This window comes from Alligator mississippiensis, chromosome 6 (genome assembly GCF_030867095.1).
Source record: "Alligator mississippiensis isolate rAllMis1 chromosome 6, rAllMis1, whole genome shotgun sequence".
Classification (NCBI taxonomy): Eukaryota; Metazoa; Chordata; order Crocodylia; family Alligatoridae; genus Alligator; species Alligator mississippiensis.
Window position 1 is genome coordinate 69,925,155 of NC_081829.1, and position 27,052 is coordinate 69,952,206.

Here is a 27,052-nt window from a genome sequence, read left to right on the forward strand (position 1 = left end):
CTTTAGAGGAATCCACTGCATATGCAGAGAGCACTACTAATGAACCCAGTCTTTAACACCCACAGTGCAAATACCCTGGGATTTCAACAATGTATAAAATTTGTCCTGGGTTACTTACCAAGTAACAAACTTTAAAACAAAACTTTTCTTTCATGGTTTGGAGACAAAGTAAGTAGGGAGGGTTCAGATTGACAAAAAGAACTGCATTTATTTTAGCATAAAAAATTCCATTTTTAAACAGAGATTCTCTTTAAAAAAAAGCACAAGTAAAAACAGGTTCTTGATATGTTACATTTCCTGACTTAAACAGTAGGATACAGAAGTGCAAACAGGAGTGTGCTTTAAGATAAATGACTTCACAACTTCCATAAAGGTGCCTGGATATTCTCTAAAATTTTGGATTGTTTTTTAGTAGTAGACTAATATTTGCTTAGAAGAAGTTTGGTTTTCCCGCTGAATGTTTGTTTGAGAAGAATTTAGAGACTGGGTGTGTCTACATGTGCATGAATGTGCTTTTACTAATGCACATTAAATATAGTACCTCCAATATGAAGTACTAAATAAATGTGCATTAGGCTGCGCTAATGCACAGTAGCGCAAGTGCATGCTTTTCAGGTGACGCTTAATGCCTATTCTACTGCATATTAACATATCAGCACTTTTTTACATGCTGCTTTAATACAAAGTAGAATAGGCTACTGAGCATCAAAGCGTACATGTAGACATGCTCACTGATTACTATTTCCATATCAACTTTAAGTTGTGCCTGACTGGTAGAAGCAGTGAACGATGGCAAAGGCACACATAGGAAACAATACACACAAGCAGCAAAAATGTCTTACCCCCACAAAGAGATGTTTAAAGGTATCAAGCTGATGAATGCATCTATCTGGTTTGCAGGGGGACCACAAGTGATACTGAATTATAGCAGTCAAAAAGGTAATAATTATAATCTCAATTATGGTAGCCCTACATACAAGCTAGTTTTCAGATATATCACTTCTTCATTTTGTTACATTTTTTGTGAAGCAGGGTAGTTGGAAAAGGCAAACAGAGGAATAGTTTGCCTGAGTCAGTTCTTATGTCAGCTGGCACCAATATATTCTTTTAATAGTGCAAAAACCAAGTCAGTAGTTTAAAATTTGAAGATTTCTAAAACAATTTCATTTTACTGCATTTGTGGTGCTAGATCCTTTTTACAAATATGCCAAGTAAAATATTTATGCAAAATCAAATAAATTACTTTAATTTTCCACTCTTGTTAAATTGGAACGTGAAACAGATATACTAACTTCCACAATCTTAAAGGAAAAGTAGTTTAAAAAGCCATTATTTTTCTTTGCAGGATAGAATCTTGGCTGCATTTGAACACATTATAATATGGTAATTCCATTTGTATTTTATTCTCCACAGAAATCAATATGAGCTAGTAACTCTCTATGTTGGCTTGTTGGATACTGTACTTTACATTTGGGACACTCAAGGAAGCTTTCGTCAAGCAGATTCAAACGTTTTAGTGAGGTATTTTTGTCATATATTGTTAACTTGTCCTGAAATGCTGTTTGCAAACCATCTTCTGCTGGCTCCACATTTCCAAACACACGGATTTTCTGGAAAAGAAAGTTTTCTGATGTAGTTTTTGCATGCATGCACACATCAAGTAGTCTTAAAATATGCCATGTATCTGACAGCACATCTGTATTTTCTAGCTAAAGTCAAACACAGAGCATTAGGGGCTAGAACATTTAAAAAACAGTAACTAGAAAACCCTAAGACTTGGGAAGGGTATTAGGTACACTTCAAATCCTAAACACAACTTCAAAATCATTTTTGGAACTTTACAGACGCTGGTATCTCTTAAGTTATGGTTTCTCCAAATTGAAAAATGCAAAATACATTTAGCACAATCAAAGACAGCTGAACCATTAGTACCTTGTTCTTTTAACACATGGATATCCTCAGCAGCAGAAGGATGGCAACCTACGCTTACAGTGAAGTACAAAGCTGCAGGAATATGGCTGGCCAATATTCTGCAGTGGACAAGCATCTGGCTGGTTAGCAGAATCTTTTGCCTTGGAGCACCATCCCTGCTTCAGAACAGGGTTGAAGCTTTTCTGGTAGAAACACCATCCCATAAACCTACACATTGGTCCTATATTAAACTCAGAAATGATCTCTGGTCCTGTTAAAGTTCAGAGGCATTTTGGTATCAAAGACAGAAGTAAACAAGCAGCATATAGCTAACTGCCCTGTGGAGACAGTGGGTGCTGACAGATGTAGAAGCCTGCCCCCACCCATCCAAAAAAACCCCCCAAAAAACAAAAACGTGCTTTACCAGAAGCAGCAGTCTGTTATTTTGACCCAGCTCCACAGTGTCTGTATAGATTGGGTGCTTCAGCAGGGCTTTTTGGCACTTTTAGTTCAAGCTGATTCAATCAGCTATTAGATAAAAATATCAAAAAAGCCCCACTAAAGTGCCTGATCTGTACAGATGTTGGGAAAGCCCAGTGCAACTAACATGCTGCCTCTTCTGGATGTGTGCTAGAGCACGCCAAGTTTAAAGTAAAGCACTCTTTTGTTCTCCTCCCCACATCTGCAAGCAGCCAGTAAGATAAGCTGATCCAACTGAGATAATAAGAAATAGAAGCATGGAGGAAATAACATTTAGGATAAAATATTATACACAGTAAAAATATTGCTTCTTCAGTGTCTCTTCATGTCACCTATTCTACCAGTAAGCAAAGGTTACACTGGTGGTTATGGCACTAAACTAGGGACAGGTGTGAGGAAAGTCCTGGGTTCAGTCCTGCTTCCAGGACTGTTGCATTTAACATAAAGCAATCATTGGAAAAGGTACAGAAAAAGTTTTGGAAGCAGGGATCAAACACAACACTCCCCTCCCTACCAACACGTCCAATGAATGCTGTAACTAGGTTAACTCTTGTACTCATCCTGCACCAACTAATTTTGAAAGTTTCCTCCCTCTGCACAAAACAGCTTTAGCAAGATGGATGGAGACTTCTGGAGCCAGGGCACTCTGCTTGAAAATTAACATGTGGGCTTAAATCTTCTCAGGCTCAGAAGGAATGCTCACTCAGGCCTTCCACTTCTTGAGCAGATGTCCTCTCTGCTAGGATGAATCCCTGCAGCCCCAAGTTAGACACTTAAGAGATCGTAGACAATCCCTGTCCTCAGTGCTTCTTATGGGGAACTGAATGTGCTGTTTTAGATCCCATTTTGAGGTACCCAACATTCATCATATATATATCGTACAGGGATCCTGGGCTTATTAACACTTGATTTTGGATTCACTCTGGGGGTCAGTGTTAACTTTTAGGCATTTTATTGGATCTGGCCTTTCAACACTAAATGGGAGATCCATGCATGTACTGGTGAAGGCACACTGCTTGCTCAAATTCATGTATAAATAACCGACTACATACTGAAGTCTCCTTGGCCTTGAGCAGCTCCTTAAAAACTTTATTCAACTGATGTTGCAAGTTTTGGCGATCAAACTTTTCATTCTCAAAGTCAGTAATACACATTTGGATCTGGAAAAGTCAACAGGATAAAAATGAATAGTTGCAGAGGTAGAACTACTGAATAAGAACTTACTCGGGAAATACAGTTTCAAATTTCTTTTGTGGTTGCAAATCTTAAGCTAAAATGATATGTTTAATGACTAGTCTGACAACATGCGTGGGGGGGAAAAATATCTTACATAATCAAGCACTATCAAGTTACAGACTTCATATAAAACAGTTATCTAAATCTTTTTAATGTTAAATCGGTGCATGCCTAATGAGAAAACACTCTTCCCTAGCACATATACAAGTTTATACAAAACTTGTATAAACATATACAAGTTTATAAGGGTTTTCAAAAAAATTATAGTTTCTTATAGCAGATTTGTATACAATTGCCTTTTAAACTAGTCACCAAAAAGCCTGGTAGGATATCCTCCTTCACTCATCTCAATAGAATTCTTACCAACTTCAGTGGGACAAGGGAAAGTGGAGTGGAAGGATTTTTTTAAATCATTTCCATCTATAAGTTGGAACTTGTCTGGGTTGCTTTGAAGTTCAGTGATATAAATGGCATTGGTAGTATTGAAGTGATATTATTGCTGTGATGGTTGAGGAAATATGAAAGAGACAAGAATTTTTGTGGATGGTATCTTGTATTGGACCAATTGCATGGTTGAGATAGACTTAGGCAAGCTTTTGGGTATCACAGTACTGCAGATGCGGGTATTATGATACCTGAAAACTTACTTAAGTCTATTCCAGTTGGTCCAATACAACATATCAGCCACAAAAATCTTTGCCTCTCACATAATGGTATTCTTCTTTTTTTAATAAAAGTGATATAGATCAATGGCTGTGTAGAAAAATAATTTGAAATCCTGTTTGACTATTAGCATGTGACAGAACAGTTTATGGCAGAAGCTTTTGCTAGAAAGCAAAAAGCTTCCATCATTTTGTTTTAAGCACACCAAAAACCAAACACATGTGAAGATATGAAAAGTATCCACATTGCCAATTTAATATTATGATCAGTTAAATCTGAGTCTGCAAAATTATGAGTCTCTTAATATTGTACATATTAGTATAAAAACAACTCAAAGAAAAATTAGATGGCAAGAACAGTCTAGAAAAATGCGAGGGATAGAACATTGAGATCAGTGTTTTATGAAAACAACAGATTTTAATTTGTATATTATAGAGTGCATTGCAGGATTCAAATTGAGGTTAGTTGATGGGGAAAAAATAAGATATTAGATTTTAAGACAGTACAGTTCATGTTTATATTTGAGCAGCTAACTATTTTGCCCTAGTAGTATCCACTTAAATTTTGTTCTATCCATAATTATGGGTTTTTCCTTCTGAAAATCTGCTGACAAAATAAATGTTGTAAGTAAAGAGTATAAAGAAAGATTCTTTCTTCTTTTTTTCTTCAAAGCAATAGCAAAAAAAAAAGAAAGTTATTTTATAAAGTAGCATAGATCATAATCATTCTGAAACTAGTTTTAAAAGCAAAAGTGATTTACCTGAAGCTTTCGCATTATGCCTAAGCCTACAGTTAAATTAAAATTACCACCAATAAAATAGCACTGTAGAGTATGGCAATAACAGGAAAGGCAAAGCTTACTTTGCCACGTGGAAAACCTGCCACAACAGTTTTTAACAAAGGTAAATGGGCAACTTAAATTATAGAATTTTTGTAGCACACCTCTTCTCTTTTCCTGAGGTAATAAGTACTATATTCGTATTTGAATCTTTGTTCTGGCATTTATTTTACTGAAAAACCCTTAATGTCAAGTATCTGCTTTTATTAACAATACAAGTTCTTAACCTGTACTTCGAAGAAGCCACATTTTAAAAAGGGCTTTTGTGTATAATACAACGAGAGAGAAAAATCTATCTTTTTTTCTTAAAGCACAGTTGATAGAATTAAAAAAAAAAACAACAAGCAGAATTTAAGAGTGCAATTTGCTACCTGTTGTTCTAATGAAGCTATCCTTTTGTGTTCCTCTTGTTGTTTGAAGAGAGATTTGTGAAGAAGTTGAACCTATAATTCACAGAAAAAGGAGCTTTAACCAAGTTCCTCACATAATTAAATCCTCCAGAATTACTTTAAAAAAAATAAAAACAGGGCTGAAACAGCATGCATCAATAATACCAACCACTTCCTCTCTCACATCGTAGTCTACTCTTCCTCATGGAAATGAGGAATGAAATGAGTATCTCCTTTCCTTTCCATTTATTTCAGTGACTTACATACATGAACAATAGGAGACGATTGTCACCAGTGGTGATATATACTAACAAAAAGCTCAGCTCCAATAACTCCTGTAGGCTAAGTACAGACATTTGGGGGTGTTAATCAATTCAAAATGGCTGCCCAATATCAGGTAAGTCAGGATGGGGGTGGCTAGCTGGAGGGCTTGGGGGTCCAGCAAGCTGAAGGGGATTGAGGGTCTGCCAGGGAACTGGGGGGAAATGCAAACTACAGGTTAGGTAAGAGGACAGGTGAGACCTGTAGGGGATGGGGGGAGCAGGCGTGACCCACAGGTGGGGTGGACCTCCCCCTCCATGAACCTACACCGTGATCCCTCCCACTGGGACTTACTTGCTCAGTTCCAACAGTGACAAATGCTGATAAAAACAGCTGTACCTGGAACTGTTTTTGGGATGGGGGTTGACAGTACTGGCTGGGTGGGGAATAAGGAGGACCAGGGAGGCAAAAAATAACCCAGTGCAGGGGAAGTGAAGAGAGCAGCCCCAGGGCTGGGGCCAGTGGCTGGGTTTTCCAAGTCCTGGGGTTGCGCAGGCAAAGTGGACAGAAGTTCCACACACCAGTTTGATCTAAATCAAATGAGTCTGATCCAGGTTTATCTTAAACCGGTTTCTGCATTTTTTTCTGACCAGTTTGTGTGCATGGCACTTGTGTTCTGTTACAGGTTTGGACTGATTGCTGGTCTCTGAGACCAGGTCTGTAGGGGTAAGGTCAGCTCCGGGACAAGCTAAGTTTAAATTGGGCAGCCATTTTGAACCCAATTTAACCTCCTGAATGTCTGTACTTAGCCGTAAAGTTAGATAATTAACTAAGCTCTACAGACTTCCCCTGGTGCTAGAGAATCAACCCCCAGGGCTAAGAGTCATTTGCATTGGTTATTATTCAATTGTTCATGTTCACACTTAATTATTGATCAAAGTCTACATTTTTTACAGGCCTGAGTTCAAACACCCCTGCTGCCTTTTTTAAGAGCAGGGACACTGATACATGAGACTCAGGAGGTTGCTGGAGCACAGTCATTGCCATGCTCCAGCAGACTCAATTAATCGAGTCTGCTCTGACACCCTGCAATTCCACCATATTGGAGCAGCTTATATGTTCAGGTATAGGTACCCATGGATTCCTATTTGAAATCTCTGGGTTATCTTGTGAAGTGTGTATGCACACCTAGATAACATTGTGAGGCACCCCATGGCACCCTTGAAATGATCTCAAGGCATCACAGGGTACCATGGCACCCTGGTTGAGAATCACTGTTCTAAGATGTTCACAGCTGGCTAGAATATTTGTTTAAAAAAGACTATAAAAGCTACATTAACTGATATTAAATCACTCACCTTTCACAGGCAATGTTTCAATTGAGGGAGAACTGCTAGGGGAAAACAAGTAATGAAGCTCTGCCTCTAAAGGGCACCCATAACCATGGTCATGGCCACAGTATAAACAATGTTAAACATTCATGGTATGCCAATATAATAGAGTAGAATAAAAATTGGAAAACCTAGTGAGTGTTCAGTGGTGAAACCAGATTGGATGTCATCAACTACTCCCTCCAGGTAAGAAAAATAGGTGCATTGGTATTTGCCTCAGGAGGTACCGAGATATTCTATCCAGGCTATTTTTAAAGCTAGCATAAGAAAGAAACTGCTGGAGGAAATTTCACAAAGCCCTCAATTAGTTTATAGGTTTTGATCTGCAAAGTGACTGACTTGGTCATCCATTCAATAAGGGAGAGTGCTTTAAATGTCTGTGTAAAGATGTAATACTTAAACATAAGAAAATAGTTTCAGACCCTCTTTTGTACTTAGAGCAAGCATCTCTTAAACTCTTATTGTTTAATAATGAATTTATGGCCATGTACTGGATCTACTTACCTGAGACAAGAGATCTTCACTTATCCTCTTTTCTTTATTGAGGTGTTCCCTGATAACTTCATTCTCTTGCTTTAGCCTGTGTATTTTATCTTCTTTTATTTTATTTTCCTCTTCTAGAGTCTGCATTTCGAAGTTCCGCTGTGACAGCTGTAAGTTCAAACTCAATACTTCTCGCTTTGTTTCTTCATATTTGTGTTTGAATTCATTACGTTCAGATTTTAGCTGGGTTACAGTTTGTCTTTCAGTCTCAAGATCCTTCTTAGCAGTCAGTAAGAGTTGGTCATAATATTTTTGTTTTTCTTGCAAGTAACCTTCACAAGTCATGAAACAGAATAGTTCAGAAAACTCACTTTCTCGGACGATGACTAAACTAGATTCTGTGCTGCACCTGAGGGCAAGCTGTCTGTATGATGGACTACTGTCAGGCTCAGATTAGCCCTCAATTTCAGTTTGAACAGGCCCAAACAGGCCGACTGTATTGCAGTCATGTCAGAAACCCCAATGCATTAATTTGTTTACCAACCTGTATTTGACCTCTCAGCTGTTATATCTTTAATAGTTGCTGCTTCTATGACAAAACAATTTGTCACCAGTACCGTCATACCTTTACCCTCCAGATTTTTGGCACTATCAAGAGAAGAGTTTCTGTTTTCCTCCAGCTTAAATTATGAATTCCCTCCACAGCAAGTGATCCAGTGCCTTCCACTTTATCGCTCATTACTTGTCACCAGCTATGAACCAAACTGATTCAACTCTTATTTCTCTCTGTCATCAAACATATAAAACTTCAGGAATCAAAACTTGCATGCACCATTTTCACTTACCAGGAATACATAGAAGCTCAGTATCAGCACTAAAGCCATCTGCCTGGAAAAGGAGGATGCACTATCGCATTGGTTCCACCTTGGTTTGTTTTTGGAAGGTTCTCATTTTCCATAAAGGACAGAAGCTTTATTGAAAGTTTAGATTTTGCAGAAGGCAGCAGCACTCACCAGGGAAAACTTCCTGCTTACTTTAAAATGAAGATTTTTCATGCTGCTGCCACATTTGTTTAGCAGTATGCTTGGGCAGCATAGGGCAGTAAGATTTTTTTTCCCCACAGGGATACACTGTTCTGGGTTCTGCTTCGGGGCTCTATCCTATCCACCTCTAGTTTGTAAAATAGTAGTTTTATACATTTAAGGCCATTTTGGTTTTTGTCCTCTCTCTTCCCAATTTCTTTTCTTCTCTCTACACATCTTTTCTTATTTCCTCTCATTTCTCAGATCCAGAGGTTTTCCCCAACCCCATACATTTTCCCATCTGTGAAAGCCATCAGCAATGAAATAGCTAATGTTAACTTTTAAAGTGTTCGTATAGTTAACATCCTAGTGAGCTTAACTGGGGAGAGGAAAGGATTGTTCATGTTTCAGAACCATGAGCTACATGCAACAGCAGGAAGAGAATACTATATAGAAAAAACAGTTTAACCTTTCTCAATGTTGCTTGAGCCACGAGGTCTAGAATATTGCCTTTCCCCTTGTTGATTACAAAAATGGTGCAAAGGCCCCCAAAATCCATACAACAGGCTGGGTGATTGGTGCAGAGGTGTATTCCTGAAACTGGTTATGTTGATCCATCTAAGCAGACTGCTAGTAGAGGATGAACCTAGGCATCATCACTCCTATGGTGTGGACATGTCAAATTTTTAACTGAAAGGGCCTCTAATTGTTTGGAGCCATGGCAAAAAGTTAGCATGGACATATCCAGATCATACAGCTCTCAGTAACCGAGTCACAGTTGTTCATGTTCTAAGATTTGCGCACACACCCCTGACTAGTCACCTTTTATAGTATGTATTCTAAAAAAGAATAAATCTACACCTAGCTGAAGAATCTTTAATGCAACTGTTATATGGAGGAAGAGAGTAATTTGCAGGATAGGTTACCTAATGTTGGCTTACTGTTAAGAGCACTATTTATGCAAACAAAAATGGTTGCCAATTAAACATTAAGGAAAATTCAGTTCTTCTCCAAGTTCAATGGCTGAATTTATAGGCCGACCTCAGCCGTTAGCAGTTAGCTGCCAAGAATAAAACCTTTAAAAAGATCAAAACAAAGTATATGAATAACAAGAAATTCTAGGGATTAAGCAGAACAGAGCTAGGCAGCAGTGAACTCTTGAGCAAAAATATTTTACTTATTGGATCCTTTTTTTCTTTCAATGTTAAGGAAACAAAAGGAATAGGAAATTCTTACATTCTAGCATTATTTTTCTTTTCTTTCAACGCCCTCAGCAGACTTACAGTATAGAACAGCATTTCTCAATCTGTGGGTCGTAACCCAAAAGTGGGTCACAAGAATATATGAAAGGGTTATGAACAAATTTTAAAAATTGATTCTCCTGTACAGGAGATAAAACGTGGAAAATAGTGGCTTTTCCCTTGCAGACTGACAGAGGCTGCCTGGGTCCCCGCTACCCTATACCCCCACCCCCTGGCACCACACATTGGGGGGCTGGGTCCTGGAGGCAGCAGGTCAGGAGTGAGGGGCACTAGGTTGGGACTGGCCATCAATGTTTACAAATGGGTCCTGGTACAAAAAAGATTGAGAAACACTGGTATATAATAGCATCTGGTATAAAACTCTGAATTAAAGTTGAAGTCAGTACCTTCTGCACCAGCATCTTTTGCTTGCTGCTGGCTAACCATTTCTGATTGTTTCTCAAGCTCAAAGATCCGTGCTAGGAGTCCCCTGACGTATGCCTCACGCTGCTGGTCATATATCAACCACTGGTGATTTTTCTCCAGAGCCTTTACAGAGGAACAAAATAAAACAGTATTTATCAGATTCTAAAAATGACTCTTCTTCTTTCCACTACTCCATGACATTGCCAAATATACCATGCAGTTTTCAGGAAAATTTAGTCATTACTACATCTTACACAGACCAGAAATTAACTTTTTCTGAATTTAGTAACTTGTGTTATATTTGTCAGATGGAGTGATAATTGAGGTGTTATTTCAGCTCTTAGTTTTAGTTTCCTTTGCTGCAGTATTAACATACCTATTTTATATTGTGTGTACCCATAGAGATGGGTTGCATAACAAGCTGTATGAGTCATGCTTTGGAACTCATGAGGGATGAAGTTAGCTGAAAAACTTCTGTACAAATGAATTTGAAACACTTTCTGAGAATGGAGTAAAACAAAGCCAAACATTTGTCAAATCATTTTTGAACACTGTATTCCACTTCAAATACGTTTGGAAGAAGGTTGGATTTTATGAACTGACAAACGTAAAATGCACCTTTATATAATCAAGCAGCCTCCAACCCTTCAGAAGTATTTTTCTCTAGAAGGAAGTCACATGGGAAAAAAATCATGCTCGACTTTTAGTCTACTACATCTCAAGTTCAGGCAAACCACAGAAGACTAGTTATACATTTAACTATGGAAAGATAGCATTTCCATAATGTGAACTGAGACACCTTGCCCCTACCTCTGCCCCTTTCATATAGTTTGATCATACCAAATTAACTGAAAATAGGAAAAGTGACATTTTCAAGATGTCATTCACTCTCCTAAAGGTGTTCAACAAAGACTTGATGAAACTCTTATATCCCCCTCTAGTACACTACATATCCAAATACAATATTGCCTTTTACTAATTTCTTTAAATGAAAGCTTTTACAAAAATGCATGCTGTGCATACGATTAAGAGTTCTGAAAATAGATGTTTCCTTAAATGGATGCATTTCCCCAAAGGGCACTGCCCTCACATAATTATCTCCCATAGAAAATATTTTGTAAAGAAATTTCTAACAAAAAAGTTTTTTGGAACAGATGTATAGTAAAACTTCATTTAACTATCTTGTAATAAATGAATTTATGGCTGAGCACAAGTTAAACTTCAAGAGGAAGTAAACCCCACACTGCTCAAAGCTTAACCATGAGTCAGTTTGCAGTCCTTAAGTAGAAAAAGTAAAGGGGATTTAGTTTCCACATCAGCCTCTTTTCTAAATGCCAGGTGGAATGTGTAAATATGGGTGTGCAGTTCTGTTAAAATTTCAGTTCACTCTGGTTAAATTGCCAAACCTCATAAAACTAAGCTGAGAGCACACACATCATCTATAGCAGTCCTATATAGTTGGCTAAGATTCCTGGCAAACAGTTTAACCTGCATAAAGATTAGAAGTGTGTGGGAAGAGTTGTGTGTAAGGCCTAAGCTTACACCTGATCAGATACTCATTGGTAATAATGCACAGCTACTTATTTGGAGATGTCTATAAAGAAATTTAAATAAGACATGAAATATTTCAGGATTAAGATACCAAAATTACCCTAACTATAGCCAATACATGGAAGGTTCCTTGCTAAGATCAATCACCATTGCTTATTGCATAGTAATTTATAGCAATTACTATTAAATTCCCCCTTTTAACATTTAATACATAAAGACTGTAAAATTAGTAATAAGGATTTGTGTATCACAACATGATCCAGACAGAACACCCTGGGAAAGGCTAACAGATATTTTAGTCCAACTACAGTTTGGCAAACACTGGCGAATTACTAAACAAATATGATGTCACACCTATTTTACTGGTTTAGAGAGTGGCAACAGAACAGTCTTTTTGGAGTGGTGAGGGTGCAGATCAATATTAGGGGTGCATTGATAGAGATTTTTTGGGCTGATACTGATGGCCATTTAGGAGCCATATCAGTCTATACCGATCCGATTGCCAATATGCGGCCTGGAAGCTTGGAGAGCAGCGTCCGTCTGGTAAGTCTGTTGTGGGGGAAGGGGTGCAGATAGAGGCCTCTGCAGTGAGGGAGTGAGCAGGGCTGGAGCTAGAGCAGGGGTCGGCGCTGCCCAGCCAGGGCAGGGTGCGGAATGAGGTTGTGAGCAGCTCATTTGGGAGGTGTGGGGAGGGGAGGTGGCTCCTGCTGCTGTGTGCACCACCCAGAGGAGACATGAGGGGTGCCCCCGGATCTGCACGTGGGCCGAGGGCAGGCTTGTTTCTTGCCTCTCTGTGCTCTACTCTGGCCACAGCACTCACTGCCTCCTGTGTGCGTCAGATGGGGCTCGGGTGCTGTGGGCCCTGGCCATAGTTATTTAGCCGTGGCAGCTCAACCCCCCGCAGATCTGGGGTAGGGGGGGCAAAAGACTGTAGATTGGAAAGAGACGGGCACCAGGAAGACTGGGGGTTGGGAGCGAGGGGCACTGGCAGAGCCAGTGGACTGCAGGTTGTGAGTGAGGGGCACTGGCATATCGAGGCTGCTCAGCACCATAAAGCAGCAGGGGGAAGGGGGATAGCTGCAGGTGGACCCATGTCCTGGTGAGCAAAGGGGGCAGGGAAGGGGAACTCTGATTTTCCATGATAAAAAAAAAAGCAAAATCAAATGCGTAAGTATTTTATTATAGTGATTGAGATACTGGTAGGCTTCCAAGTTGGTTTAAAATGATAAATACAGGTTTCCCTTGCTTTATGCTGTACACGTGTTCCTGGAAAATAGCGCATAACTCCAATTTGCATAAAAGGAACCCACTTTACAATGTAACAAATAGGATACATTCCAAGACCTCAACTGTACTGACCCCCAAGTCCATTTCTACCACTTTTACAAGACAATCTTGGTATTCACCAACAGCAGACAGTACACACAACCACAGGACACTTTCATAATGGGGATGGTAACTACAGGTGTTGCAGACAACGAGCAAGGAGCACAGATCCACACAGGAGACTATATTTGGGTGCTTGTCACTCCCACAATGCACTGCACAAAGCAGCTGACTTCAGACTTCCATCACACCAATCACATAAGAGTTAATTTATATCGCATATAATGAATTTTTGGTATAAAAAGGATCATCACATAAGAGTGAATTTGTACATACAGAACCTGCATAAAGCAAGGGAAACCTGGATATCAATAAAACATTGTGTTCAACTGATAGAGAGGAGAGAGAGAGAGAGGCATTTCATTTTAATTGTGGAAAAATGCAGATTTTGGGGTTATTAACAAGAGAATTTTGAAATTTTTATCAGAGAATTTGTGATTTTTTCAAATGGAGAGAACCAGGACCTCTGGTAATTAGCAGCCTGCCCTTGGTTGATAAAAACAGATACCAGAACTGGAGAGAGGAGAGGGGAAAAGACTTGGGGGAATAGAGGGGCCCACTATCAGATGAGAAGTATCCCTCCTGTGGAGAGGGAGATGTTAATATTGTAGTAGGAAGAGTTTTAAGGGTCTGCCCCAGGCCAGCAGATAGAAAAAAGGAATGGAATGATCACAGCCTTAAAGAGACTGACACTAAAGCCGGAGGATAGGACATCATAATTACCCCAGGGAAAGGGAGCGTATTTTCTTTTGTTTTGAGAGCCGGAGTGGCCTGATCTTTGTTTAGTTAACCCAGAGGACTGGAGGGAACTAGAAAAGGGGATGAAGAAGAAGTCCCCACAAAAGCCCAGGCCGGTTCAGGACACAGTGAGAAAGCAACAGAGCATGGAGGAGCATAGAATAAAAAAGCCTAAGGTGGCCCAGTGGGCAACTGAGCCAGAGTGAGCTCAGAGAGGTGCAGGGCACACTAAGGTCCTGCTGAGAGCATGAGAGACGGTGGAAAAGAGGCCTAGGATTTGTTGTACAGACTGGGAGGTGAGTGAATGGTGACAGAGACAGCAGAGCACTGCATGGACACCCTCGTGAGCCATGAGCAGCCTCCCTTCTCAAATTAACATCTACTAGGAATTATATTGCATGGTGGCCACTAGAACAGAGGTGAACTTTGGGCAAAGTGAGCTCCAGTGCAGGAAGAGACCAGGGTGGCAACCATCCTGTAACATACATTCAGTATTTCAGAGGGAGATAACATATGTTCCTTTCAGTGTGACTCTTTATCTGAAGATTATTTGTACTCCTACATGTTGAGATATAATTATATTGCAAGTATCTTACGTGCATATATACAAGGAAACTTACATCTTTCAATTGTTTTTCAAGTTCACCAAAATCGGTTGGTGATCCAGGGAAGTTGGTTACCGCTTCCTGCAGACAAAGAAGAGTGAATTAACTTCCTGAGCTGTACTTGTTACTGAAAGTCAAACTGTCTTGTAAAAGTCACAGATAAATGCATGTAATTCCAAAAAGATATATTCCAATAACTGTAAGTGTGCACCAAGTATCAGAATTTTGATTTCATGCATTAATGATCTCTTGGCTATTAAGTCTGTGAAACCAGGAGTTCATCACAATATACATCCATTGTGCAAAGAATAAAAAAATTATTGGTTGCACAATGAACCTATATTGTGATGAACTGCTGGTTTCATAGACTTAATAGCCAAGAGACCATTAATCTCTTACAATTATAAGCTGCCTATACATATGCTTGGATTGGGGGGGAGGGGGAAGAGGAGTAGGGGAGGCAGCATTTGAAATAGAGCAGTTTCCAGGCAGCCACTCTAATTAAAATTCAGCATCATCTGTATTAAACCTCTGCGTGTTTAAAAATGACCACAGGATGTTAACTAAAGGTTTAGATAAAAAGTGCCCCACAGCCATTTAAAAATGTGCAGGGGCTTAATACATGGGATGCTGCAGCGTTGTTGCCACTGATCTGATTAGAATGTGGAGCAGACTCAACTCCGACATGTTCCAATTAGAATGCAAAGCAGTGCGTGTAAAGGCACCCACATATTCCAGGCTCCTCCAAAGACGGGCAATAGAATCTCACTCTGAAGCCTTCGTTAAGCCCTAACTTCTGGTTGAGTTAAAACATTTTAGAGGAACATCCAATCTAGACTTGTTACTTACGTGTTTCAGACTGGAAACTGTAAAGTAGTTTTCACAGATTAAAGTGCGGTGGGTTTTGTTTAAATGTACAGGTCAGTTAAGTCAGTCCAGTGTTACTTGCCGAGTTCAGTTTTGTTGTGCTCCTGTACTATGATCTTGTCAGTATGTTACCAACGTGCATTAACAATATAAAAATACTACATAAAAGTTGTTGGGGGAAGGTTTTAAGAACAAGACAGAACAGCTGACACTTCCAGTGGTTTGAAAGGCACGGAAGACTCTTTGGGATCACGGAGGAAAGAAGCGAAGTAGGGAGGTGTTTTTGCAGTAGTCAACTGTAAAATAATACTGATGTTAAATTATGTGTGTTCAGGGTTAACACTCTATTATCACACATAAATGCAAATTTCATATTTGAAAGGTTCTTCAAAAGCATAAGCATTAGAAGCTTTTTTGTTTTGTTTTTAATACAAAACCATATAAATATTTTCAAAGGCAGAAAATCTAAGTTGGATTCCTAATTCCAGTTTTTCCTTTGAAAAAAAGCTCCTAGATCCAAGAGTATATATCTCCAGTAAGCAGTAAATCCTGGGGGAAATTCTGCAGCTTAGCATACAAGAGATGCTGAATGCAAGTATTAAACTATGATAAGCTATTTTATAAATATGAAACACTAAATATTAAAAAACTCATGTTCCTCTATGCTTCTGTAGTAAAAAAGAAACTGGTTAATCAAACCAATAGAACTTGTGCACTTGGACAAATTGTCACTAACAAGATATTTTTTTCAGTTTTCAACCACGGTAATAATTGCTTTTATTACACCACCTAGCAGCCACAAGATGCATTGCTGGGCACACTTTCAAGCTTTTAGAAACATCCAATCAAAAGCCTTTGTTCAACTTACTGAGCTTCATTTATTGTCAGACAATTTGAAAGGGTAACATGCTTATTAATTCAGTAGTCGGCCTACTCCAAACATACAAGTCACGAGTTTGGCAACAATTGATTCTGTGGTGATTTAATTTGGCTCATTTCAGAATAGCCACCCAAATCTGAAGGGCCTCAAATTATTGAGTAGAAAAGTTTATTATAGAAGGGCTACCATTCCCCTCTTATTCCTCCCTGTTCCTTAATACAGTATAACCTCATAAATGCGGATATCAAAAATCTGGAAATTCTCAAAAATCCAGCACATCAGGGAGTAACGGCAGCTGGTCCCGGAGCAGCAGAGGGGGAAGCAGCAGCCAGTCCTGGAGCAGCAGGGGGGGAAAGCTTGAACACAGTGGCTGCTGCCACCATCCACTACTCCGCATCACCCGTGCTACCCCCCCCACCCCCCTGTTCTGCAACCGGCTGCCGCTCCGGTTTTAAAAATCCAGAATATTCATTTTTCCAGCAGGTGCTCGGTCCCGAGCGTGCCAGATTTATGAGGTTATACTTTCAATGGAGATTCTTTAGATGAAAGACTAAGTACATATCCTAGCTGTGACTTCTTTGGGAAAACTTTAAAGATTAGCAGCAGGATACATTTTAGCCTGTAAAACAGTACATAGCTTTAAAAATATGTTGGATGTTGTGGGCCACCGAAGTTCTTTGCCTTAGCTTTCCAACCAAACAGCTTTCCACAACTTGTTCTGGCTTTGCAATAAGCTATTCCTTGATACTTCCTTTGGTTTCATGATGCAGTGGGTGGCTTTGACTACTCTGTGCACTAATTTTGCCTGGGGATAACAAAACCAATTTCTTCCCTTCCTCACTGTACGCACCCACAGGATATTGCTACCGTATCTACTTCTGTTTTCTTCCCCCTCATTTTGTTATTGTGGAAAAGGTATGTTAGAATTTAGTAGGGCTGTGTGAAATTTTGACAAGTGTTTTGTTTCAAAGCTGTTTTGACGCATTTCAAGCTCGAAACAGTGAAATTGAAATGAAACAAAAGGCTTCAAAACAGCTTTGAAACAAAATGAGGTCACTCGAAACATTTAGAGTTTCAAAGCAGCCTGGTGACCGGAGGTGGGGGAGAGCCAGGGCTGCGCTTCGCCTCCCACCACTGGGCTGAGCTCCGTGGAGCTGGCAGAGACGCTTGGAGCGGAGCCCTGGCTCTCCCCCACCTCCCACCATGGGGCTGCACTCTGACTGGCTCTGCCAGCCTCAAGGAGCTCAGCCCAGCGGTGGGAGATGGGGGAGAGCCACTGGCCAGGGCTGTGCTCCGAGTGGCTCCACCACTGACTCTCCTGCTGCCTCGGTGAGCTCTGTGGGGCTGGCATTGCCACTTGGAGTGCAACCCAGCAGCAGGAGGTAGGGAGAGCCAGGACTGTGCTCCGAGTGGCTCCGCCAGCCCCACAGAGCTCAACCTGCTCTCCCAGCACTGCCCGACTCCTCCCCGGGGTGTGGGCCCCCAGATCTGTGTGCGAGATGACAGGAGACTGCTGCTGCTGGCAAGTGACACGTTTTGCTTGTCAGCACCTTGAGGTGCAGTTTCCCAGAAACCCCTGCACCTATGTCCTTGAAACTTGGCAGCCTTCATGCCCTCAGAAGGGGCTACCATCTCTGCAATTTTAATCAGAATCAAGCAAGAAATGACAAAGTTATAGGTATTTTCATGATTTCCCATTATAGCCTGTGGCAGAATGCCACCTCTGTCTCTCCCCAAAAACTCTATGTGACAATTTGGTTAATATGGTCCCAGCAGAGGGTAGGCATCCCTCTCTCAGGTGACAAAGTTGTAACCTGAGCTGGACACATTCCTGAGGAAGGGGGGAAGCCTGCTCCCTCTGCCCACGTGACTGGCATCACATACCTGGGTGAGGGGCTTATGCTCCCTATTGTTCTAAGCAATGCCAACCTGACTGGGAGGGGGCTAGAGACCCTGCCAGTCTACCCAGCAACCCGTGATGCATTTCAAATTGGTTGGCTGGCAGCCAACAGGTGTTGGCCTCCATTGGACCAGGTAAATGAAGTCATGAGGGCTATACAAGTTAAGGACTGCCCAGGAGGAAGAGCATTAGTCATGATGAAAACTGAGAGAGAAGAGCTAGACCATCTGAAACTTGTTCTCTCTCTTGAAACTCATGATCAAGGAACTGCCTGCCTCCAGAGGGAATCTCCACCTGCCTCTGGATGATACTCGTGAATAAGCTACCTGAGATCTAACTAGATATATACCTTGTAGTAACTCAGATGCGTGATCAAAGGCTACCCAGCCATGCCAGTTTACTCTATGGGATTTCTCTGATATTACTCTACCCTGTACCCTATTCCAAACCTACTCCTTGTAACCAATAAAGTTCTTTGAACCTAGAGTGGGTCTAGATTATGCCTTGGGGTCCCCTTGGTTTGGCTGACTAAGGGAGACCAGTATTTGTGCTTCAGACTGAGGGAAACACCCCAAGTTCTTGAAGTGGGTCGAGTAACCTCAAGGGCTACTAGGCCTGTGTTTCCCAGGAGGCACGAGCCAGGATCAGGCCAGAACCTGGGTGGTGGCATTCTTACCCCCAGGCTAGTAGGTGTGCTCCAGGAAGGAGGTTGGCCAGACGTGAGGCACCTCCAGGGAGGCACTTGGAGCATGGAAGGTGGTTGGCTTAGCGCAGGAGCACCCCCTACTGGCCCGCCACACAGCCTATGGGCGAAATGTGTCAAATTAGTGAAACAATTTTGACACAACAAAACGGAACAGTGCTTCGAAACTAAATGAAACGACGAAACACTGCCCCGGCGAAACAAGTTGAAATGAAACGGTGCTGTTTCGCACAGCCCTAGAATTCGGCCCTAAGAACAGTAGGATTTGTATGCATTATTACAGCCTTCTGAGAATAAAATTAAACCAACTACACTTCATACAGGAGTTAATCCTAACTAGGCCCTAAATAGCTGGCAATCATTACTTCAAAAGGTAAAGGTACCAAGAGCTGGTCGTTGTCAGTTTCTTGGTACTCAAGTAAATGAGGCCTCACAATCTCTCCAATCTCTTGGTGTGTATTTTAAGTAGACTGGGATGAAGACCAGGGCCAGTGTCAGAAAAGCAGCATTGTTCTCTGAAAGTAGCCTGGGCAAAAATGACTGGACACATGTATATCACCTTGAAGATGCAGCAAGGATGAAAACAGCTTATCATGGTATCGAGCATGATCTCATAAAAACACAACTGGCTTCTTAGGATACTGTCAACTGAATTAGCCAGAGATACCTGGCTTCAGTCCATTCAGAAATAATTCTGATACCTTCACTACATTTGGGAAATACATTATTACAATGGTTATGAGAAAAGTGTTTAATTATTTTTTGGTAACTATTTGTTCAATTAACATGGATTTTTCTTTTTTGGGAGGGTGATACTTTTCCTCCACCCTACATTTTAAGGCTTTTTTTTGTAACTGAATCAACTCTCTCTAATATCTAGGGCATGTTCAGAATGGCAAGCTTTATGCACAGTACATTATTTGTGACACACAATTGTTCTCCTTAGAAATTCAGGGATGGACTTCAAGATTTATGTTTTTCTTGATTAAGAATCTAATGCAAGCCAGACTTCTGGAAGTCATTCAACTAAAGGTACTGCACATTTAGGGAAACTAGTTCTGTCTATTGGACAAGAGTAAAAAAACAACACCCCCCCCCCCCAAAAAAAAAAAAAAAAAAAAGCCTTTCACATCCCTGTTACAGGGCTAAGAGAACTTCCTGGCTGAAACTGCCTGTATATATACACATGGTGACTCTTTACTGTATGTGTTAACAATGCTTTTCTTAAAATGCAGGACTGGTGGAAATACAAAAGAATCCAAGATGACTATATGCATTTATAAAAGGCAGCCATTTTCCAGGTATTTGGCACACTATGATTACTGCCCATTTTAAATAGAAGGATGATGCTATGGGTTATTTCTCCTATCTAAAGCTCTAAAGGCAAGGAGAAACACTGATTCAGACACAGTGATTACTTCTGTATTAACACACAGTGTTAGTCACAACCCAGTTTTCAAAATGAATGTAATAATGCAAAACATAGCTGTTCTTCCTCAACCTGGCTGGATTACCACTTTTGCTACCACCATAGAAATTGAAGAGGGCGGTTCCATATTCTTTCTTCTGCTACCCACAAGCATTCCTGTACTGTTTGTGTGATGCAAAATGCAGGTGGCTAGAATTGTGGAAGCAGTAAATGAAAATTGCTAAGAGCAGAGTGACAGATGAAGCTCTCTGGAAGACATTCATTCTCTTAACTGTATCAGACTTCAGTTGGGGTCTTAATATCAATTTGTTATAATTTTCCATGTATAGAATCTAATTATTGGAAAGTCATCTTAAATTAGTCTTTCCCCACTGCTACAGCGGGGAAAGTGGCAGCAAGGGGGCAATTGGCATGGAAAACAAGGGCAGGGAGAGAGGAGGCAAGCAGCAGTGGGGCAAGTTGCCTGACCCTTGTCCTTTACCCCTCTGGTATTTGGCCCCCTTACCATTTGCTCCTCCAGACTTGCACCCAACCCTCTCCTTCTGCCTGCCCCCATGCACTACTTGCCATGCTGCTGGGTCCTGTGTCACCACACTGGGTCCCACACTGGACCCTCATTGCCCCATGCCTCACCAAGTGGATTCCTGCCACCTCTTTTGACTGCAGGTACTGTTTTTTCAATTATATTAAATTCCAAAAAGAGACTGTTTCCCCCATAATCAATGGGAAATAAAATGTCATCTTGGAATCAAGTAAATACATGAGCAATATTGTAGGACACGATAAAGTTATTCAGCAAGAGGCAAGTACCATCAGTTCACCATGCTACATTACATTGTAGATTTCCAAAGTCAGTATTCCAGATTAATCTTAACAAGCAGAGAATTTCTTGAAAACATACCTGGGACAGCTGGAATGTACTAGCTCTGTTTTCAAGCTCAGAGCATTTTGCATTAACTGTAGTCAAATTCTGTTTCAAACGGTCCATCTCTTCAGATAGAGAATTAAGTAACTGTTCTCTTGTCTCTGCTTCCTTGGTTTTCTCCTCAAGTTGACTAAGCAGTGAAGCAACATCGCTGCTTTTACTCCTGGACTTAAACTTTTCTTTTAGGCTTTGGATTTCATTTTCCTTCTCCCCCAAAGCACAGATGTATTTTTCCTTATCAGTTTCAAGGGAAAATATTTTCTACATGAAGCAAAGCAAAAATATTACTACACTATTAAGGCAAATACATTTCCATACAAAAAGAAATCCACAAAAGTTTGGAAACGTCCGAACAGATATTTACTTCTAATACTTGATATCCTAAATTTAACCACAACTTTCAGGTAGTTAAAATATGGTTTGGTCCAACTAGCAAATGCTAAAACAGATACAGGAACTGGGTAAGACGCATTAAATAATTTGAGTTAAAAAAAATGAAATGCTACAATTAATCAAAGATGAGCTAGACAAACAGTATTCAACCTTTTGGTGCCTCAGAACAGATGAGTGGCATGGGACCAGTCTACAACTTGGATCAGGCCCTACACCACCTCCACTCAGGCCCGCACCACCAGATCAGGACCCTGCACTGCCTCCAGCTCCTCCCTGTGTACCCAGATCAGGCTCCAGGCCATCTCAGCATGCAAGATCAGCATGCAATCTGACCCATGGAGCGCCTTATGGGTCTGGATATTTAGCAGCAGGGGAGCAGCATTGCTGCCTCTAATCCCCAGCTACCAAATTTTTGAAAAGCATGGCCCCACATGCTACATACTGTGGTTGAGTCTACAAAGATGTTACCACAAAAATGACATGAGCAAAAAAAAAAAAAAAGAGTCCATTGACCTTGCAGGTACCTATATTTCTGCTACTCAAATGCAAGATACCAATAAAAGGAAAGATATTTTCTGTAATGTAGAAATGTTTCCATATTTTAACAATTCTAAACATGCACATGAAAACTGTAGGAGTCTTTTCAGGTGAAAGGTGTTTTCTTTTGGTACATTTCTTTTGTTTATTTCAGGGTGGCACATGCAGTCAGTTTTTGTGGCACATGGCAGATGCAGCGGGGAGCAAGGAGAGCTGTACCAGACAGGAGAGGAGGCAGATTGCAGAGCAACAGATCAAGCAGGTGGAAGGGACCGGAGTGGCACTAGGGAAAGGGGGGTGGGGGGTGAATCTGGTCATTCATTAGTTTGGGGTATTGGTTTTTTTTAGAGGCAGACAAGCACTTTTCATGTTCAGCTTTCAAACATTATATTAATGTTCCTGTCTGTTTTTCAGCATGTGCCCTTATTCCATGAGGGCACTGCTGTACAATTAGTAAGTCCATCATATTGATTAGTGAGAGAATCTCTTGCCTAGTTAATATCAAACAAACTAAAATAAAACTATCACTTGAGTACATTCAGAAACCAGTTCAATTGACTAACATTAGGTATTGAAATTGTACTTTTAATATGACTTCGGGGGTTCTACTATAATTTCTAATATGAAGCTGGGCATCATTTCACTTTTCTCTCCCCACATCTATTTTGGTCTTTCCTCCTGGCGAGAGAGGGAGAGGGATTGAAAGAGAAAAAAAATTCCAGTAAGTGGAACTTAAGATGGGCCACTCAAACACAACATATGCACACAGGCAGCATTTATTGTGATTGTATTCTTTGATGAAGTATATATTCACTCCAACTTGGGGAATCCCACTGCAGCACAAACCAACAAAATAACTCTAAACTAGCTAGTCTGGGTACTGACCATCTAACTGCAGATCCAAAGAACCTCAAGCAAGCCACAAAACCTGCCTGAGAGGCGAGGTAATTATTTGGGATGAGGGGAAGGTTAACCAATGCTGAGTTCCATAATGTTGTAGTTACACTACCAGTACTCCCAAGCTAACTTGTTAAAGCTTCCTCAAGTGTATCCTTTTGTCAAAGGACACAAACCCAGTAGTACACTCCATGTGTAGTCTTCACTTGTTGCACTTGGGGTGAAAGTTCCAACTCCTGGCCTCTCCCTCTTGATCATTGTGTTTGTGCTTGACCTTCTACTTCTAATGGACACAAACTGTTACCAGAAGTGAAAAGATGCACACCTTCATAAACAGAAGCCACAGTAGTGCCCAAAACTTCTATTACATTACAGTAGCCTTTACATATACCCTGTCAGGCACAGGCCTTGTACAGCTACAGCAGGAACACTGCTTAGAATAGTTTTTTGGTAGCTTAAACTAGAAATGGGGATCTGCAGTGGGATGGGGAAAGTCTCAGAATTGCTCCTAGACTAAAGGCAAGATGGCTAAATTTAGCAATACAGGCAAGCCCCACTTACCGCTCTTAATTGGTTCTGGAAAAACCAAGCGCTAAGTGAAACAGCATTAAGCGAAACCCATTTCCCCATTGGATTTAATGTAAATAAAGATAATTGGTTTCACACCACCTGCCAGCCTGGGCCCTGAGCCCCATTCTCGCTGCCGCCACTGCTCCTCCGCATTCACTGCAGCACCATGTGCCAGAGTGGACCCCAGGCTCCTGCCACCCCTCCCTGGGCTCCTGCCAGCTACCACTCACCTCTTCCCTTCATGCTGACGCCAACGCTTCTCCCCACCCCATAACAAAATGCACTCAGCGCTAAGTGAAACCAGGTAGGTATTTTAAATTAGCACTATAACGAAACTGCGCTAAGCAAAACTGCGCTAAGCGGGGTTAAGCAAAACTGCATTTTGCCTATAGTCAAAAGGAAAAAAAAGTATCCAAAACTTTAAGATGGCTAATAAAAACAAAGTGAAATTTCCCTAAGAGATGAGTAGAAGGGTCCTTATGTGGACTTGTACAGGAGCACGAGATAGTGTAAGTGCTCCTAGTCTATGTGAGATGTTCTCAGCTCACTCACCAAGAAGGTTTGCATCATACTCAAGGAATCTTTGGAGGAAGTGCTCAAAACAATGGAACTTTTAGAATATTGAAAAAGCACAGGACATGGGCTGTTAACTGGAGCCTCTGGCCTCAGTCCTCTGTTTGCCAATCTCATATAAGTAGGGGTGCACCAATAGAGATTTTTTGGGCTGATACCAATTTTTAACAAGCCATATCAGCCAATACCGATCCAATATGTAGCCTGGAAGTGTAGAGGTCAACGTCTAGCTGGTAAGTCTGTTGTGGGGGAAGGAAGGAAGAGGGAACAGGTCGAGGCCCCTGCAGTGAGGGAGGGAGTAGGGCTGGGACAAGGGCTGGGGCAGGCACTGGACAGCTGGGGCAGGGCAGGTCATGTTGCGGGACAGAGCCGTGAGCAACTTGCCCGGGGGGTGCAGGGAGTGGCTCCCGCTGCTGTGCGCACCCCAGGAGGGCATGGGGGGGCGTGTGCATCTGGATCTGCACATGGGGCAGGGTGGGCTGTGCTCAGGGCAGGCGGCAGTGGCGCTGGGAGGGGAGCTACGGGGGGGCTGCTGCCACCCTAAAATTTACCGTAGCCCCCCCAAACCCTCCTTCCAGCACTGGCGCTGCATGCCCCAAGCGCAGCCCTGCTTGGAAAAGGCTCAGCACAGCCCTGGCCCCCAGCCTGCCCTCACCCTGCATGCAGATCCAGGCCACATGCCCCCACCATGATGTGTGCAGTGGTGAGAGCCACCGCATCCCTGGACAAGCCACTCGCAGCTCTGTCCCATGTCCTGTCCTGCCCTACCCGTGCAGCACCTGCCCCAGCCCCAGCCCCTCTTCCTCCCTCACCACGGGGGCCTTGGTCCTTCCCCCCACCGCTTCCCTCACAACAGACTTACCAGACCAATGCTCTCTCCATGCTGCAGGGCTGGATTCCTGGCTGCCTGCATACTGCACTGCAGCTGCACGTATGCATGGGACATTTATTGGTAACTTTTTTGGCTGATGTGGTAAATAAAGGCTGATTGCCAATACTGTCAATTTTCCTTGTATCAGTGCTGATCCAATATGGGACCGATGTATCGGTGCACCTCTACGTAAAAGGTCCTGAAATTTATTAGTGGAGTCTGACAGCAGCTGAGGAACAGGAGCCCTGAATTTAAAAATCTGGTTTATTCAAGTTATGACAGAAAATCGGTCATTTGTTTACAAACTTTTGCATACTGAGAAGTCATCATTGTACAAAGATAGCACATCACAGAGATAAGTATAAAACTCAAACGTGTTCTATCACCTCTAAAAGTCTGTTTCTTTCTGCATCTGTCATTTTGCCTTTCCCTTTAAGAATTTCCTCCATAGATTTTTTCAGGGCCGCATTCTCTCTCTTATACTTCTCCAATTCAGTCTCAGATTTGGAGTTAGACTTCAATCCCCACTTGCCAGTAATTATATCTTTGGTGGTCTTTGATGTCATCTTCCAAGTGGTCTATGAAAATAAATACAAAAAGTGATCCCTCTACGATGCACATTCAAACTTGCACAATAACCTCATCAATCTAGCTGAAACACCTCCTTTATAAAAATGTATGCAGAGGTTAGCTAGCGAATATGATTCAAAACTAAAAGTCAGATCTTTCTTACATTTCCACACACAACAGAAAGCCTGGGTGACACTGGCAAGTTAATTGACGCGCCATTTGAATACACATCACAAGCACTGAAAGGTCTTTATATACAAGATAATATAGAAGAGAGTAAGAAGCACTTTTTAGTGGGGTATCATTCAAGACAGGTCTCGAAAACCCACATCCACCAGATTCATTGGGAATTTCCTCTCTGGGACATTTTGATTTTGGCAAAATGAAAAACCCTAACTGCAAATCATAGTTTTGAGACTTTTGCCGAACAAGCTACACTAACCACCACTGCCCAGCAGGCGTCTGACAGATTTTTTTCAAAGCGGCAGTAAAGCCCGAAGTGGAAGACAGAGGCGCTCGGCCTTGCCGCAGCTCTGATCGAAGCCGCGGGGTTTGGCAGCGATCCCCCAGCTGGAGGGTGAAACCTCTTGGCTGGAAGTCACTGCGAGAGGCCGGGGACAGAAGTGGGATCCCAGGGACGAGGCCAGGCCGCCGCCCAGCGCGCTGCAAGGCTGCCAAGGCGGTGGCAGCGCCGTGCCCCGGCTGCTCGGGGGGTTCCTCGCCTCTCGGGGCTGTCAGCTCGCGTGGCTCGGCGCCTGGGACGGGGCTGTCACGGCGGAACCGGCACACACGGCGGCGCCCCGAGCCAGAGGCTACGGCAGAGCTCCGTGCGGGCGCGGGGGCCGTGTCCGCGCAGCGCTACCGCCGGCCGGAGCAGCCCGGGGAACCGCGGCTGCAGCAGCCCCGGAGGCCGGTCCCCGCCCAGTCCTGGCACACACACGCGCGAACCTGCCACAACAGGGACCTTTCGCCGCCCCCGCTTTGCCCAGCCCCCGCAGCAGCGGACTCGGGCCGGGCCGGGCCGGGCCGGGCCGGGCCGTGCGTGAGCAGCTTCCGCTGGGACTGAGCCCGCGACGCACCCACCTGGCGGCGGACCGCTCCCGCTTCCGGGAGTTTGAATCCCGCGGTACCGGCAACGTCATCTCCGCTCGGCGACACGTCACTACCTGCGCTAGCGCTACGGCGTCCTGGAGGGGCCAAGGGGCGTGGGAGCCGGGCGGCAGGGGGAGGAGCAGCAGGGCGGGGCAGGCACCCGGGCTGGGGGTGCTGCTTGCTGCTCTCCGGTGCCTCCTGTCCCAGGCGGGCCGCGCCCGTCC

General features: G+C 42.4%; 1 protein-coding gene across 3 annotated transcripts; it reads right to left on the bottom strand.

The window, feature by feature from the left end:
• Positions 1–182: 182 nt before the first annotated feature.
• Positions 183–26,904, bottom strand: CEP55 (centrosomal protein 55). Of its 3 annotated transcripts, none has more exons than XM_019484243.2 (9): positions 26,820–26,904; positions 25,553–25,744; positions 21,302–21,586; positions 14,637–14,702; positions 10,323–10,464; positions 7,674–7,984; positions 5,500–5,571; positions 3,444–3,551; positions 183–1,610 (listed from the first exon to the last, which is right to left on the bottom strand). In XM_019484243.2, exons 2-9 carry the CDS (start codon positions 25,730–25,732, stop codon positions 1,401–1,403), a joined length of 1,374 nt encoding a protein of 457 aa, XP_019339788.1. In that variant the 5' UTR covers positions 25,733–25,744; positions 26,820–26,904; the 3' UTR covers positions 183–1,400. The 3 variants fall into 3 exon arrangements, with proteins under 3 accessions (XP_019339788.1, XP_006276682.1, XP_019339787.1); XM_006276620.4 differs by lacking the exon at positions 26,820–26,904 and adding an exon at positions 26,701–26,813; XM_019484242.2 differs by lacking the exon at positions 26,820–26,904 and adding an exon at positions 26,685–26,813.
• Between the last annotated feature and the right edge of the window lie 148 nt (positions 26,905–27,052).